Source organism: Lissotriton vulgaris, chromosome 8 (assembly GCF_964263255.1).
Source record: "Lissotriton vulgaris chromosome 8, aLisVul1.2, whole genome shotgun sequence".
Lineage (NCBI taxonomy): Eukaryota > Metazoa > Chordata > Amphibia > Caudata > Salamandridae > Lissotriton > Lissotriton vulgaris.
In genome coordinates, this window is record NC_141696.1 from 249,976,010 (window position 1) to 249,994,746 (window position 18,737).

The 18,737-nt window shown below is 47.3% G+C and overlaps 1 protein-coding gene across 3 annotated transcripts in view; it reads right to left on the reverse strand.

Moving 5' to 3' along the window:
• GABPA (GA binding protein transcription factor subunit alpha) overlaps window positions 1-18,737 on the reverse strand; it is a 332,634-nt gene that overhangs the window by 15,762 nt on the left and 298,135 nt on the right. For all 3 annotated transcript variants that reach the window (XM_086934033.1, XM_086934032.1, XM_086934034.1), the window contains one exon: window positions 988-1,180. In XM_086934033.1, coding sequence (XP_086790159.1) covers window positions 988-1,180 — 193 coding nt within the window. The remainder of the gene's footprint in view (window positions 1-987; window positions 1,181-18,737) is intronic.

The following is an 18,737-nucleotide window of genomic DNA, read 5'->3' on the forward strand; positions in this document are numbered from 1 at the left end:
ATGTTGGTGTGTCCTGCTGAGAAAGTCCACAATGAAGTTGTCCTGCCCTGGTATATATTGTCGCAGGAGTAGTATTTTGTGACTGTTTGTACAATTCCATATGGTCTGAGCAAGCTGTGGCAGTTGGATGGAATGGGTCCCTTCCCATTTATGAATGTGATACATTGCAATCATATTTTCTGTTCGTAGAAGGACATATGTCCCTGTTATGTTTGGTAGGAAAGCTTTGAGAGCCATATAGATGGCTAAGAGTTCCAACATGTTGATGTGCAATGTCTGTTGTTGGGTGGTCCAGTGTCCCTTAACCACAATGTCCTTCATATGATCACCTCACCCCATGAGTGATGCATCAATTGTGATTGTTACTTGCGGGATTGAGTCCTTGAAGGCTCTTCCATTTAGTATGTTTGAAGTGTTCCATCATTGTCGTGCCTGATAGACCTTGGGTAAAACCAACACTAGATCCTCCATGTTATGCCCGCTTGTGACCATTGCGTTGTTAAGCACTCTTGGAGAGGTCTCATGTGTAGTCTTGCAAGAGGCACTATTGCTATGCATGATGCCATCATCCCGAGAAGGCGCATCATTGTTTTAACTGGTAGGTGACAATGTGGCTGGAAAAGATCCAGTTGGTTCTGGAGATTAAGAACTCTCTGTGTATTAGGGTAACCTGTCCTCAAGATTGAGTATTGCTCCCAGGTATAGTTGAACCTGGAGCAGTTGGAGATGTTGTCAGAGCACGATGGCAGAAAAAACAAACAAAGAAAACGTTGAACATGCGCAATACCTCGAGGGGGAAGACAGATGACGTACGACACCGATCATAAAACCATCTTGAGGAAAAACTACTTGCATAGTCTGGGCCCAAATCTTAAGGGCAGGAGTATGCATAACATGTGTATCTGCAGCCAACACATGCTACGACTATAATTTTCACATACATTTCCCCAACATAAGCAGAAAAATATCAACATTTATACTTCTTACCGTAAAGCACGACTAAGTTTTTCATAATTCATTGTTGGTTTGTTTTTCCGCGCTCCCCATTTCTGTGCAACAAGTTCCGGTTGATTTAGCTTGAATTCCCCCTCATCTCCAACCCAAGAAATGCAATCCCGTGCATCCTTATCCGTGAGAAGCTCAAGCAAGAACTGCCATAGCTGTATCTGACCATTGTTTCCTGTTTATGAAAGAAATGAGAATGGTTATAAAAACATTCAGCTTTATTTCCCTCAAAAAGTTCCTTACCTGCCATGCCAAGTTTTCAATTTGGGAGACTTTAGATTGCATCTCAAAATTATACTACTTACTCAAAGTTTTCAATAAAGGAATTATTTTTTCATACCAATGAAATATCATGAGTTATTTCGGATTTTATATTTCCACTGGTTTAAAAGACATGCTGAAGGGAAATAGTGCTTTTCTGGTTAAAACGAAGAAAAATGATTTTCCCCTAAACTTCCAACTGCACTTTGCGGTGCCACATTTCTTCAACAGCTCTGTGCCACCATACCCAGAGACAAAATATAACGTTTCATTACTGGAGAGGGACCTGGTTTGGGTGCTTGCAGAAGCACACTCTTGTTTCACTTATTGTAGAATTCGGAGGGAGTGACTTTATAGTGGTTTACCAAACAAATCAAACACGAGACTCAAAGAGCCCACGACATTACCTACAGTGTAATGTCAAGAAAATAACCATATTCTGCAAAAAACAAAACAAAACAAAACAAAAAAAACAGTAAAGATTCAACATTTTGGAAATAAAGTGATTCGGAGATAGCAGGTGCAGCATTTGTAGAACAAAATGCATTTACTGAGCTCTTGGATAGTTTAATAAACATATGGATCATTTTCAAGATATTGTATAGCTGTTCATGAATTTGATGGGATTATTTGTAGGATGTATAGTATGAAAAACTAAAGTAGAACCCACCTGCTCTATTCCACCTTGAATTTCACCACAAAGGGAAGACCAGAAAATACAGCTTCTAGCAGAAGGTTTTCCACCATCTCAATCTCAATCTTCCAAAATTAATTTGAATTTGGCTGTCCAGGTTCTAGACATCTCATGCATTGACTATGGTAACGCTCTACTGAGTTGCCCGCTCAATAGTCGTTCCTTCCTCTGCTCTGAAGCAGTATTCTACCTGGCAGCAAACATGGCCTCAAACATTCAGTGAGTCCACCTCATCCTTGCTGTACTAGGCCAGGCTCTCCTGGAAAGTTATCTAGTATGTAAGAATGCATCAATTGCTAAACAGAAAAAATGAGACACACAGGAGACACTAGTGGGGGAATCCCTTTGTTAGGACAAAATCCCACACCCACCATAGGTAGCATGCTTCATCATTGGTATTCTCTTCGTGACAGGAACACCTAGTCCCGCCACTGGCTACAACCCCCTCTCTGAGAGGGAGGAGCTCAGGGATATTTTATTCCTAATTGTTTGGATGTACTAAATCTTGCAATGAGAAGGTATCTGGTTGGGTCGAGGGCGCAGCGCAAATAAAGATATAAACTGGGTAGTGAATTTTAAAACTAGCTACCAGGAGCGACAAAAATGTATCTTTATTAACTCATTCCTGGTGCCAGTATTAATAACAGAGCATCAGCAGTAAAAATGTATAACTGCAAGTTACAGACTAAGGCAGGTCTACCCATTCAAAAAATGGCACTCTGATCACATGTAAATAATCACACTTGCTCTCTATATTTTTGGCTGTGAAATACACCCGGCATTGAGGTGCAATTTACGGCGGGGAGTAGTGCATGTACGGGACTTATCCCGGACTAAATCTGCCTTCTATAGTTGACCCAGCCTCAGGAACCGGAGGCGATGCCCGCATATGAGTTGCCACACTGGTATTGGGCCTATCGGGTGCAGAAGAGAGACTATCTAGCAGTGGCAAAGAAAGATGCGACAACAAGATGCACAGGGCTGTTCAACGACTAGAGGGACACGCTTTGTCCCGCATAGCGGAGGTCTTCAGACATGCAGCTAGGCCCCGGGCACTGCTCCTGGCACAGCCACACACAGGGGAGTCCGCGGAAAGGCGCAGGAGTAGGGCGGCGACGGGGCCCACAAGTTCATTGCCCGAAACTGTGCTAGTAATCAGCACCAGCGCATACCAGGGGCCAGGACACGAAGGGCAGCATAATTGGAGGGAGCAGGCGGGAGACGAGAAAGGAGCACTATGGCGGACCAACGGAAGAAGGGGGAACGTACACTCCCAGAGATGCTCAATAAGGGCCAAACGAAAAGCGATAAAGGGCCGTCATCGCCAGAGATCACAAAACCACGCTCTGGTTCCACTGGAGAAGTACCACCGATTACTAAGTCCTTCTTGGAATCGCTGTTCAACTCCCTAAGAGACTATTTGAAAACACTAAAGCAAGAAGTAGCCGGTGAGATCCGGGAGATCAGACAGGAGGTGGATGGCCTTGGAGAGAGAGTTGGTAGCTATCGAAGAGGCTGATCAGGCCAGAACGGAGGAGATCGAACAATTACAAGAGATCATACATCTGAAGGAGAAGCAGGTAGACCTACAGGCACATGCCGAGGACTTGGAAAACTGGTCCCGCCGAAACATACGGGTCCGGGGGGTCCCTCTCAAGGAAGAGGGGGCTGACATCACAGGCTATCTGCAGGATCTTTTCCGCGACGTACTGGGGGAACCAACAGACTTTGCAGTCCAGATCGACAGGGCGCACCAAGACACTCACCTGCCCCCCCCCCCCCCTCCCACACCCCCTCCCCCCCCCCAGACATCCTGGCTTTCCTGCCTGACTTCCCGCTCAAAGAAAGAATCCTCAGGGAGGCTAGGAGGAAGCAGCCTATTCAATTCCGAAACCACACAGTCGACCTATACCAGGACCTTTCGGCCATCACTCTGCAGAAGTGGAATGCATTGACCAGCTAGTACCTTGAGGCGGAAGCCGGGGTGACTAGACTGCTACTGAACCTCTGTTGCTTTTAAAAACTTGCTCATTTGCACTTTTGTATTGATTTTAAAACTCGATCTATTTTCATTAGAAAAACGCACTCAAACAGCGCCTGAAAGGGGAAGACCTCTGTCCCTTTCAGCGTCGCTGCATCACGTGACACGGGGCCACGCCCACCCTCGTTAGCCACTCCAGGAAGCATAAAAGCGCCGTGCTCGCCAGAAGCCGGTGTTGACCAGCTAGTACCTTGAGGCGGAAGCCGGGGTGACTAGACTGCTACTGAACCTCTGTTGCTTTTAAAAACTTGCTCATTTGCACTTTTGTATTGATTTTAAAACTCGATCTATTTTCATTAGAAAAACGCACTCAAACAGCGCCTGAAAGGGGAAGACCTCTGTCCCTTTCAGCGTCGCTGCATCACGTGACACGGGGCCACGCCCACCCTCGTTAGCCACGCCCACTCCAGGAAGCATAAAAGCGCCGTGCTCGCCAGAAGCCGGTGTTGACCAGCTAGTACCTTGAGGCGGAAGCCGGGGTGACTAGACTGCTACTGAACCTCTGTTGCTTTTAAAAACTTGCTCATTTGCACTTTTGTATTGATTTTAAAACTCGATCTATTTTCATTAGAAAAACGCACTCAAACAGCGCCTGAAAGGGGAAGACCTCTGTCCCTTTCAGCGTCGCTGCATCACGTGACACGGGGCCACGCCAACCCTCGTTAGCCACGCCCACTCCAGGAAGCATAAAAGCGCCGTGCTCGCCAGAAGCCGGTGTTGACCAGCTAGTACCTTGAGGCGGAAGCCGGGGTGACTAGACTGCTACTGAACCTCTGTTGCTTTTAAAAACTTGCTCATTTGCACTTTTGTATTGATTTTAAAACTCGATCTATTTTCATTAGAAAAACGCACTCAAACAGCGCCTGAAAGGGGAAGACCTCTGTCCCTTTCAGCGTCGCTGCATCACGTGACACGGGGCCACGCCCACCCTCGTTAGCCACGCCCACTCCAGGAAGCATAAAAGCGCCGTGCTCGCCAGAAGCCGGTGTTGACCAGCTAGTACCTTGAGGCGGAAGCCGGGGTGACTAGACTGCTACTGAACCTCTGTTGCTTTTAAAAACTTGCTCATTTGCACTTTTGTATTGATTTTAAAACTCGATCTATTTTCATTAGAAAAACGCACTCAAACAGCGCCTGAAAGGGGAAGACCTCTGTCCCTTTCAGCGTCGCTGCATCACGTGACACGGGGCCACGCCCACCCTCGTTAGCCACGCCCACTCCAGGAAGCATAAAAGCGCCGTGCTCGCCAGAAGCCGGTGTTGACCAGCTAGTACCTTGAGGCGGAAGCCGGGGTGACTAGACTGCTACTGAACCTCTGTTGCTTTTAAAAACTTGCTCATTTGCTCTTTTGTATTGATTTTAAAACTCGATCTATTTTCATTAGAAAAACGCACTCAAACAGCGCCTGAAAGGGGAAGACCTCTGTCCCTTTCAGCGTCGCTGCATCACGTGACACGGGGCCACGCCAACCCTCGTTAGCCACGCCCACTCCAGGAAGCATAAAAGCGCCGTGCTCGCCAGAAGCCGGTGTTGACCAGCTAGTACCTTGAGGCGGAAGCCGGGGTGACTAGACTGCTACTGAACCTCTGTTGCTTTTAAAAACTTGCTCATTTGCACTTTTGTATTGATTTTAAAACTCGATCTATTTTCATTAGAAAAACGCACTCAAACAGCGCCTGAAAGGGGAAGACCTCTGTCCCTTTCAGCGTCGCTGCATCACGTGACACGGGGCCACGCCCACCCTCGTTAGCCACGCCCACTCCAGGAAGCATAAAAGCGCCGTGCTCGCCAGAAGCCGGTGTTGACCAGCTAGTACCTTGAGGCGGAAGCCGGGGTGACTAGACTGCTACTGAACCTCTGTTGCTTTTAAAAACTTGCTCATTTGCTCTTTTGTATTGATTTTAAAACTCGATCTATTTTCATTAGAAAAACGCACTCAAACAGCGCCTGAAAGGGGAAGACCTCTGTCCCTTTCAGCGTCGCTGCATCACGTGACACGGGGCCACGCCCACCCTCGTTAGCCACGCCCACTCCAGGAAGCATAAAAGCGCCGTGCTCGCCAGAAGCCGGTGTTGACCAGCTAGTACCTTGAGGCGGAAGCCGGGGTGACTAGACTGCTACTGAACCTCTGTTGCTTTTAAAAAAAAAAACTTGCTCATTTGCACTTTTGTATTGATTTTAAAACTCGATCTATTTTCATTAGAAAAACGCACTCAAACAGCGCCTGAAAGGGGAAGACCTCTGTCCCTTTCAGCGTCGCTGCATCACGTGACACGGGGCCACGCCCACCCTCGTTAGCCACGCCCACTCCAGGAAGCATAAAAGCGCCGTGCTCGCCAGAAGCCGGTGTTGACCAGCTAGTACCTTGAGGCGGAAGCCGGGGTGACTAGACTGCTACTGAACCTCTGTTGCTTTTAAAAACTTGCTCATTTGCTCTTTTGTATTGATTTTAAAACTCGATCTATTTTCATTAGAAAAACGCACTCAAACAGCGCCTGAAAGGGGAAGACCTCTGTCCCTTTCAGCGTCGCTGCATCACGTGACACGGGGCCACGCCCACCCTCGTTAGCCACGCCCACTCCAGGAAGCATAAAAGCGCCGTGCTCGCCAGAAGCCGGTGTTGACCAGCTAGTACCTTGAGGCGGAAGCCGGGGTGACTAGACTGCTACTGAACCTCTGTTGCTTTTAAAAACTTGCTCATTTGCACTTCTGTATTGATTTTAAAACTCGATCTATTTTCATTAGAAAAACGCACTCAAACAGCGCCTGAAAGGGGAAGACCTCTGTCCCTTTCAGCGTCGCTGCATCACGTGACACGGGGCCACGCCCACCCTCGTTAGCCACGCCCACTTCAGGAAGCATAAAAGCGCCGTGCTCGCCAGAAGCCGGTGTTGACCAGCTAGTACCTTGAGGCGGAAGCCGGGGTGACTAGACTGCTACTGAACCTCTGTTGCTTTAAAAACTTGCTCATTTGCACTTTTGTATTGATTTTAAAACTCGATCTATTTTCATTAGAAAAACGCACTCAAACAGCGCCTGAAAGGGGAAGACCTCTGTCCCTTTCAGCGTCGCTGCATCACGTGACACGGGGCCACGCCCACCCTCGTTAGCCACGCCCACTCCAGGAAGCATAAAAGCGCCGTGCTCGCCAGAAGCCGGTGTTGACCAGCTAGTACCTTGAGGCGGAAGCCGGGGTGACTAGACTGCTACTGAACCTCTGTTGCTTTTAAAAACTTGCTCATTTGCACTTTTGTATTGATTTTAAAACTCGATCTATTTTCATTAGAAAAACGCACTCAAACAGCGCCTGAAAGGGGAAGACCTCTGTCCCTTTCAGCGTCGCTGCATCACGTGACACGGGGCCACGCCCACCCTCGTTAGCCACGCCCACTCCAGGAAGCATAAAAGCGCCGTGCTCGCCAGAAGCCGGTGTTGACCAGCTAGTACCTTGAGGCGGAAGCCGGGGTGACTAGACTGCTACTGAACCTCTGTTGCTTTTAAAAACTTGCTCATTTGCACTTTTGTATTGATTTTAAAACTCGATCTATTTTCATTAGAAAAACGCACTCAAACAGCGCCTGAAAGGGGAAGACCTCTGTCCCTTTCAGCGTCGCTGCATCACGTGACACGGGGCCACGCCCACCCTCGTTAGCCACGCCCACTCCAGGAAGCATAAAAGCGCCGTGCTCGCCAGAAGCCGGTGTTGACCAGCTAGTACCTTGAGGCGGAAGCCGGGGTGACTAGACTGCTACTGAACCTCTGTTGCTTTTAAAAACTTGCTCATTTGCACTTTTGTATTGATTTTAAAACTCGATCTATTTTCATTAGAAAAACGCACTCAAACAGCGCCTGAAAGGGGAAGACCTCTGTCCCTTTCAGCGTCGCTGCATCACGTGACACGGGGCCACGCCCACCCTCGTTAGCCACGCCCACTCCTCTCTTCTCCTTTTACTATGCTCATTACCCGACAGCGCAGCGGTCGAGCGCAGCGGGCACACCTTCAGCACGCCGAAGACACGCCAAAGACTAGCCCGTCTGTGCCCGTCCGTGTCAGGACGGGGCACGAGGCCGAGGCTCTCTCTCCAACTGCACCCCCCAGATTGGTAAGAACTTCCTCCGCTTTGAGAGCGCTGCGCCCTACCCCTAAGCCGAACTGCTCTCTGTCCAACCTTCACAAAGTCGGAACCCATGTTTGCTCCGAGTGTAAACTATCCACTGACGTTCATCAACCCTACTCCGACCCACCTAGGAGACGCAGGAAATGTAAAATCCCACGTAAAAATGTACAGCCAACATACGTATTTTACAGTACAAACTGTAGATCACTGCCCAAGCATAAGCATGACATTTTTAATCTCCTCACTGAAGAATGTCCTAGCGCCATCTTCCTAACCGAGACATGGCTACATGACAGCGCTGGCCCAGACGTTGCTATTGCCCTCCCTGACAACTACGCCATTGCCAGAGTTGATAGGGAAACACAGGTAGGGGGCGGGATAGCCATCATTTTTAACAGAGAGTACAAATGCACTTTGGAATCTGTTCTAATTCCAGATTGTGAAGCGGGTCTTTTTAAAATTACCTTGAACCCCAATTTCACAATGTCAGGCCTTCTGATCTATCGTCCACCAGGTAACCCCTCTCAATGGGTATCAAACTTTGCAAATCTTATTACCCCCTACTATATGTCATCTAGCAATTTCTCTCTGCTGGGTGATCTAAATCTACACCTGGAAGATCCCACCATCCCCTCATGCTATAATTTTCTGGAAGATCTAGCTGCACTGAATTTATCTATTATCAACTCCAGCCCTACTCATATAGCTGGCCACTTGTTGGACCCCATAATAACTAACGTCAGTGAACTCACGCACATCGCCACCGTACCTTCTGGCTGGTCCGACCATCATCTCATCAGCTTTAGCATTTCTTTTCCACCCTCCCCTAGTGTGAAACAAAACACTATTGCCACTAATAGAAGGAACTGGAAGTCAGTCGACATCGATGCCTTAAATGCGGCACTCAAACAAAACCCTCCTAGCCCAAACTCCAACATGGACCACGTAGCAATTGAGACACAAAATTGGCTAACAAATGCCGCTAATAGCTGTCTGCCTTCTACTCACACCAAAGGGAGTAGGCATCGTCCCCCGGCCCCATGGTTTAACGACAGCCTTAAAACCGAAAAATCAAAATGCAAAGTATTAGAACCTAAATGGCGTAAAAAGTACGACCCTTATGCCAAAAAATGCTATCATGAAGCCAGAAACCATTATCATGCGGCGTGTACAAAGGCAAGAGCTGCCTTCGTCTCAAAAACAATCACCGAAGCAACTAACATGCCCAAAACTCTTTTTTCTAAAGTTAAGGAATTGGCGGGCGCACATACTACAGCTGCTGCACCCCCCCTAAGCGCTCAACAATGTCAGGCGTTAGCTTGCTTCTTTACTGAGAAAATCGACAAAATTATCTCAGACATTAATACTAAAATATCTAACGCTGACCCACCCCCTCCATCTAACCTCATCCTACCTCAACCCACTGCTTTTGGCGAAAACCTGCTGGAATCCTGGCCGAATCTCTCATTAGAGAATCTCAAAGGAATCCTAAAATCTGTTAAATCTGGTTCCCCTAGGGACCCCATCCCTATTAAAATTATAAAAAAACTGGATGACCAGTCCTTGAATATCATTGCCAACCTCTTAAACTTGTCCCTCGACCTCGTCACTGTCCCGGCCTTATGGAAGCACGCCATGGTGACACCCCTCTTGAAAAAGCCAAATGCTAACCCAGAAATACTGGCCAACTATAGGCCTATATCTCTGCTTCCTGCTTTTTCAAAGTGCCTCGAGAGACACGTTCACTCCACGTTAGCCACTTTTGCAGAAGAAAACTCCTTACTCCATCCTTCGCAATCTGTTTTCAGGGCTGGGTTCTCGACGGAGACCGCCCTGTTAGGTGTCACTGAAAATATCAGAAAACTTCTTGACCAAGGCCAGACGGTAGCACTTGTGCTATTGGATCTAAGTGCGGCGTTCGATACCATCTCCCACGAAACGCTCATTAGAGAACTACACACAAATGGCATAATAGGAAAGGCTCTGGAGTGGATCAAATCCTTTCTGGCAAACAGAACCTTTCAGATCGCATCAGCACAGGCCGAGTCAGACACCTTACCTGCAGCTCATGGAGTGCCGCAGGGGTCCATCCTGAGCCCTCTGTTTTTTAATATCTATCTCAAACCGCTGGTAGAACTTGTTGAAAAGCTAGGGCTAACGCTCATGAACTACGCCGACGACACCCAAATCATTTTTTCCCTGTCGAATTCTTGTCCCCACTCCCCGTCGCTACTCAAGGAAGGATTACTAAAAATATTGAACTGGATGACAGCAAACCAGTTAAAACTGAACGGCGACAAGACGGAAATTCTGATTTTGGGAAAAGACAAAGATCTCTGGAACCCCGCGCATTGGCCAGAACAGATGGGCATCCATCCTACCCCGGTGTCCCATGCTCGAAATCTGGGTTTTGTACTAGACAACGCCTTATCCATGGACAAGCAGGCCAGTAAAGTTACTGGATTGTGTCTCACCATAGCTAGATGGTTGAGGAAAATCCTGTGGATGTTGCCTATATTAACACAGAAGACCGTAGTCAATGCCCTTATCACATCAAGGCTTGACTACGGCAACATCCTATATTTAGGCGCAAATAAATCTGTCATTGGACGACTACAAGTAGCGCAAAACGCTGCGGTCAGACTCCTGTGTAAGATTCCTAGGAACGCTGGAGTCTCGAACCATCGCCGAGACCTTCATTGGCTCAGGATAGAGAGCAGAGTTCGCTTCAAGGCCTTGAACTACATGTTCAAAATAAAAACAAGAGGAGCCCCAAAATACCTCCAATCCCTTGCTTGCCTCTACACGCCAAAGAGAAACCTCCGGTCCCAGACAGCAGCATGGTTCTGTATACCATGGTTTAAACGTGCAAGATCAGGGGGCAGATCTTTTGCCTATCTTGGACCCTCCCTGTGGAACACGCTTCCTCCAAGCATTCGGAAGGAAGATAACTACCATAGTTTCAGAAAGCTTGTAAAGACCTGGCTGTACGAACAATAACCACCTCAAAATCTCCCTCCGTTTCTGTCTTTTCTTTTCTAGCTGTGTCTAGGCGCCGGGAAACCCTTCTTGGGTAGCTGTTGCGCCCTATAAATTGACAAAATAAATAAATATAAATAAATTTAAGGTGACCACGGACTTTCTGCGGAAAGAGGGGATTCCATACTCCTGGGGTCACCTGTTTCGGTTGATTTTTAAGTGGAACGGGGCCCTGCAACAGCTACGATCACTCCAGGACACTTGCACACTACTGGGAATAGAGCAGCCAGAGGAGATGTCACTGACACATTTATTGAGGGGGCAACACAGAGGAGGCTGGCAGAGAGTCAGTCGCAGGCGATCCCCCGAGCTACACACGAAACCTGAAGCCTACGTCATCTCGCAGGAGAGGGCCACTGCCATATGGGAGGTGGCCAAGGAAACGTCACCCTCTGAATAAGTCATTAACGCTGGGGGACTGCTCAGCACGCTTGCATTCTAGGCAGGGGGGGGGGCGAGCGGGGGACCATGAAGGACGCCACCGGGACTTGCCCCATCAGGTACCAATACCACAGCCCTGCGATGGACCGGCAGGACTGGGACCATGATTTCACTAAGTTGGGGTGTTGGGGAAGTTGGGGGTGGGGGGGGTGGTTCCAGTTGGGGTTGGGAGGTAGCGGGGGGGGGCTTAGTGGTGGTAGCAGGGGGTTGGTAACTCACAGCAACAATCAGACTGCGGGGTCTTCGCTTACATGGAAGTTCTGTGGAGGGGCGGAATTGGAGGGGGGGGGGTTGGTCGCACTGAGGGAGGGAGGATTGTCATGTTTGGGCAGACCCAGAATACAATTGGAGGTTGGGTAGGACGGAAGATGGGAGGGTCAGTCACTCGATAGCCCCTTGGGGTTGGTTGGGATGGGCACCCCTGAAGAGCAGAGTCTTGGGTTCTATCACTGATGCCGCTTACTATAGGGACATGGAACGTTAAAGGGCTGAATTCTCCCCAGAAGCGCCAAAAGATTTGGAAATATATCACTGACCACCAGTTAGATATAGTCGGCCTCAAAGAGACCCATTTGACTAAATCAGAAGACTCACGCCTTAAGCACAAACAGTTCCGACTGATTTATAGGTCTTCTGACACCAGGAGGCAGAGAGGAGTGGCCCTTATGTTCCGCTCGGCCTTGCACTTTCAGCCTATGGGGGTGCAGTGACAAAGAGGGGCGTTGGGTCATGGTGAAAGGCCTTCTGCGGGGCAGACTATGTACCTTTATCGTATTGTATGCTCCTAACACTGGCCAGAGTGGGTTCCTCCAAGTCCTCTTGGGGGAAATCACAAACTTTGCTGAGGGGTCATTGATTGTTATGGGGGACTTCAACTTGGTGTGGCCGAAAGACCTAGATAGTACTCACTCACAGCGATCTGACACTGGCTTATTTTCCTCGGAAACGCAACAGACTATTCTAGACATGGACCTTTTTGATGCGTGGGGGTCCCTGTACCCCCAATCCAGAGACTACACATTCTTCTTCCACGTTCATTGCTAGTATTCCCGGCTGGACTACTTCTTCCTGAGCCAGTCTCTCCGAGGTGACCTCCGCGAGGCTAAGATCTTCCCACTGTCCGTTTCTGATCATAGCCTGCTAGCGGTGTGCCTTCATTGGGGCGTGGGAGGTAAGACCAACCCTAGATGGTATTTCCCGGCGTCCCTGGTTCGGGACAAAACCTCCTGTGTCACTCTGAGGGGGCTATCAATGACTTTTCTGCTCTTAACGACCCGGGGGACACTTCAGTCTTCACCACATGGGACGCCTTTAAAGCGTGCTTTCCAGGGCACTGCTTAGCCCTGAACTCTGCCCTCACCAAACAGAGAGGCCGGGAAAGGGAGCAATTAGAGGAGGAACTATCCACTCTAGAGAAAGCGCACAAGGCGAACCCCTCCAGACAAGCACTACGTCAGCTAACGGCAGTTAGAGGTAAACTTCGGGCACATTACAATAACAGGGCAGAATACACTCTGCTAAAATTACGACATCTTTATTACTTCCAGGGTAACAAGGTAGGGAAGCATCTCGACAGACAGCTACAGGACAAGAGGGAACCAGAGTATATTGGGGATATCCAGGACACTCAGGGGGACCTGACGCACAAGGATGAGATCAAGGCGGAGCTCTTCAGTGCCTTCTACAGGAACCTCTATTTGGGTGACACTCTTGATTCCTCTGCAGACTTCATCGCTACCCCAGGTATCAGCGGAGTGGAATGAGACGCTTTCTGCTCCCTTCACTAGAGAAGAAGTGCTGGCTGCCATTAAGGCCTTGAAACCCCATAAGGCCCTGGGAACGGATGGGAATACGGCCATTTTCTATAAGACCTTCACCTCTGAACTCAGCCCATACCTAGTTCGGTTGTTCAACAGTGTGGCGGACGAGGGCGAGACCTCGGGAACGATGGCTGAAGCCCTGAAATCCATCATACCCAAACCCGGGAAGGACCCTAGCAGGTGTGCCTCTTATAGGCCAATTGCCCTCCTGAATCTAGATGCAAATCTATACTCCTCCATAATTGCACAACGGCTCAATGACCTGATGCCGGCACTCATCCATCCAGACCAATCAGGGTTCATTAAAGGGCGACAGACCCATGACAACACGAGGCGGGTGATACATCTGATCGAAAAAGTCAATAAGTTTAAAATCCCGGCGGTTCTGGTGGAGCTTGATGCCGAGAAGGCGTTTGATAGGGTGGACTGTTTTTTTTTAATTCTAGACAATGACTGCTTTTGGCTTCTCCTCTAAACTTTTGACTATGATTCGGGTGAACTACCTCTCCCCCAGGTCCAGAGTAGCGGTGAATGGGCACCAGTCTTCTTTTTTTGAACACTCGCGGGGCGCCAGGCAGGGATGTCCCCTATCGCCTCTGCTTTTTGCCCTAAGCATAGAACCTTTGGCGCTGGCGGTGAGAGGCAACTCCGACATCAGAGGCCTACCCTTCAATGGAGAGACGCACGAGATCACTCTCTTCGCGGACGATGTCCTTCTCTCCCTCTCTGAACCGGCCAACTCTCTCCCACATGTGCAGGCGGAACTGGAGCGCTTCGAAGCTGTAGCGGGGTTCAAAATCAACCATGACAAATCTTACGTTCTTAACCTCACTCTCCCCCAATCTGAAGTCCTCTGTCTCAAGGCGCTTACACCTCTCCTCTATTCAGTATTTGGGGATCCATTTGACTTCCACACTGAGGAAACTCTATGCGGCCAATTTTCCCCCGCTCTTAGCTAAGATCCAAGCCGACCTTGTCCGTTGGAACACAATGTTTATATCATGGCTGGGGAGGATCCATGCCGCCAAAATGTCCCTTCTTCCCAAACTGTTGTACATGTTCCAAGCCCTTCCCATCGAACTCGACGGGGAATTTTTGCGGCGAGTGAAATCTATGATGTTACGCTTTATTTGGCAAGGGGGACGAGCACGCTTTTCCTTTGTTATTTTGCGCAGACCAAAGAAGGAGGGGGGCGTGGGGCTTCCCGACATTCAATTGTACTATAAAGCAGCACAACTCTGAATATTTGTAGAATGGACGCAACAGGTGGCAGAAAAACACTGGCTACATATGGATCGGAGCGTTGCAAGGACGACGAACTGGGACTTGGTATGGAGGCCCAAGAGCGACAGGCCCAAGAATGTTTATATCAGCACCCCCAGCCGCACTACTTTGACGGTTTGGGACTCTGTTTCCAAGGACGATAGGTGGACTACCTTTCCCTCCCCCTTTACGCCACTACATTTCAATCCTGCCTTTCCCCCAGCGTTGACCGAGGGTCCCTTTGAGGCTTGGAGGGAGGGAGGCTGCCTGGCATGAACACACCACTTCCACAACTTTGACTTGCTCACCTTTGATAGCTGTATGAGGGACTATGGGGTTCAGGATAATGAACGGTATCATCACGCTCAATTACTTCACTGGGCGCTATCCCCTCAAGTGAGAGATGCAGCTACACGGCCCCTCACGAAGTTCGAGGCCTTTCTTACCAAGTCCTCCTCCGTGAAGGGTGCCATCATTTTCATATATGGGTTCCTACTTTCCACTGCGATTTCCCCTAGACCTCGATACATGTCCATGTGGGAGGGAGTCTGTAAAGAAGATATCTTCAATCCAGGTTATATAGTTGAAGTAAGTCTTTATTAGTCAGAAGTGAAGAGACCTCCAGCTCCTTCCACAGCTTCCTCTGTACTGTCTGCTATTCACATCATAACATTCTAACTTCCTAGCAACATGCCCACAATTCCAAGAAGCATAGACCCCAACACATCTCCCCCCCATTACAATATCAGAAGAAATCTACAAATGAAATATATAAAGAAAAATAAAGCATACAGGAACAAATAAAAGTCTATGGAGCATTACACTTTGAAACATTGCCACAGCTCCAAGCAGAACCATCATTTAGAATGAGAACATTTTTCTTCACAAACTTTACTTGTTTAGGTTGAGAATATTTACTTTCTCCCTTAGCTACAATACCACATTTCTTTGTCACTACCCAATCACCAACACATATATTCGGATCTTTCACCCTCATTCTGAGATTGTACGAATGTGTAGAATCACGCTGCCTACTGACAACACAATCCTTCACACTTGATCGGTCAACCCACACACATTCTTTGTTCTTGAGCCAACCCGGAACTTCCTTCAAACCAGGCTCACGCCCTTTTAGAGAGACAAATGGAGAGATACCAGTGACCGAATGTGGAGTTATCCTGTAAGACCAGACCATTTTCTTAAGCTCCTCAGCCCACACCAAACAATTCGCCAATGACAACTGTATGTTCTCCATCAACAATCTATTAATCCTTTCCACAAGGCCATTGGCCTGTGGCCTAAACAACGCAACCTTCTCATGACAAATTCCCATGCCATCTAAAAATTCCTTCATTTGTCTTGATACTAGCTGCACACCATTATCCGAAACCAAAGTTTTTGGAATACCTTCATTTAAAAATGTTCTTTCCAAAAAACTTATCACCCTCTTTGTGTCAATACTTTCAGTGGACTCCATTACGAACCACTTAGAATGATAGTCCACAAGAACCATTATGAATCTATTGCGAGTACCCAATTTGGAAATTGGTCCCAAGAAATCAATCGCTAATTTCTCCCAGGGCCGTACCGGAAATTCAACACAGGAAAGAGAAGGCTGCCTAATGACTTTCGTTTTATCGCTAGCAGCACACGCATGACAATTCCTAACCAACTCATCAATTTCACCATCCATCCCTGGCCACCAATAGGATTCGCGAATCCTTCTCTTGGTCATGTTCCTTCCCAAATGGCCTTCATGTGCTATATTCATGATCTTTGATCTAAGATTGCACGGTGGCACCAATCGGTTTCTCCTCCACAACTTCCCTTCAGATACACTCAATTCAGCTTCAACATTAGAAAAACCCTTCAAGTGAGTGTCAATAGAGGATTCCCTAGACCATCCCTCAGAAACATGTTTCATAACCAAAGGAATTATTTGATCATCTGCCATGGCAGATTCCCAATCACTTTTATCAAAAGCAAGAATCTCATCACAACTAACTACAGGATCTTCCACTTCAATCAGATCTACTACGTCCATAGGCATTCCAGATAAACAATCCGCAATAATATTTTTCTCTCCTTTTACATATTCCATCTGAAAATTGTAATCAAGCACTGATAAAATCCATTTCGATATTCTAGGGGTGACATTACCCTCCAAACCTCTACCTCCTTTAAATAAATGCACGAGGGGCTTATGATCTGTGCGCACTCTGAAGGGCAAACCCCAAAGAAAATATCTAAAGTGTTTAATCCCCCACGTGCAAGTGCGAGCCTTCCTCTCAATTACCGAGTAAGATACTTCTGCACCCTGTAACCTTCTAGAGGCAAAACCTATAATTCTTTCCACACCATCAGATATCTGAGAGAGCACAGCCCCAAGTCCCACAGCACTAGCATCAGTGGTAACCAAAGTCTTGGCCTTAACGTCAAAATGACCTAAGGTAGGTGCATGAATAATTCCTACTTTCACACGCTTGAAGGCACCCTCACACTCTTGATCCCATTCAAAAACCACACCATTCTTCATCAAGCGCCTTAAAGGCTCGACCACATCCGAAAAACTTCTAATGAATTTAGAACAATATTCAGCTAACCCTAAAAAGGATCTTAGCTGATCTTTAGTTGTTGGCGTAGGAGCATCATTAATTGCAGAAATTATACTTTTTTTTCGCTTAATACCTAAACCTGATATCTCATGACCCAGATACGTTACACAATCTCTCTTCAACTGACATTTTTCCTTTTTTATGGCCAAACCATTAACTTCCATACGCTCTAAAACTTGTGTTAAAATCCTATCATGATGTTGACAATCCTTTCCAACTACCAACACGTCATCCTGAAAACATAATACATTCTCAATTCCCTTTAAAACTCTCTCCATTACTCTCTGAAAAACCGCTGACGCTGAAGCCAACCCAAACGGCATCCTGCAATATCGAAATGCCCCCAGTGGTGTTACAAACGAGGTAAGGTGCCTTGATTTTTCGTCTAAGTCAATTTGGTGGTAGGCTGCAGACATGTCAATTACACTGAATATCACACCACCACCCATGGCACTTAACATCTCAGAAATATTAGGCAATGGTTGTCTATCAACCCATATATTCTTATTTAGATCGTGTAAGTCTACACAGAGACGAATTTTGGTTCCACCATCCTTGGGCGCGACTACAACGGGGGCGAGCCACTCAGATGCCTCAATAGGCTCTATAATCTTCAGATCTAACAATTTGTCCAATTCTACTTTCAGGGGTTCTCTCATCAAGTGTGGTAAATTTCTTACTTTATGAACCACAGCCACTGCATTTTTCTTAAGAATGATCTTATGAGAAAATCCCTTCAATTTTCCTAACTTTTCCGTAAAAACATTAGGAAATTTCCTCATCACATCTGTTTCAAAAGTATCAATACTAAGAACAGAGAATGAAGAAACAGGTTCAGAAGCATTGGGATTTAGTACAATTCCTAGATCTTTCTGGTGACGCCAGCCAAGCAAGTTAGACCCTTGCTTAGTGAGATACACTCTCCCAAATACTTTTTTGCTTTGAAATGTGATTACCATCCATTTGAGACCTAAGATATCAATGGTCTTTCCACCATATCCTACAGCTCTTACATCTGGAGGGGTCCAAGAATTGAGATCTACATCACCGTCCCAAACTCCAACATACATATCTTTGGACAACAAAGTATAAAGGCTTCCAGAATCTACCAGCATGTTAACATTCCTAGTTTGAGGATGCATAGGATCCCTAGAATCGAAATTGATCAAACAATATGGCTTCTCAAGCTTATCGGTACTCTCAGTAGCCACATCCACAAGACAAATAGGATTTTGTGTGCAAAGACAATTTTCACTCAAAATCAGCCCATCTACACACAGCATTAAATTCTCAACATTTTCACAAGAGTAATCAATTTCATTAACATATTGTGTCTTAGCATTGCAAGCCTTAACCACATGACCCCTTTTTCCACATCCTCGGCAAATGGCATTTCTGGCTGTACAACGAGGACTTGATGCAATATGTCCTGGAGATCCG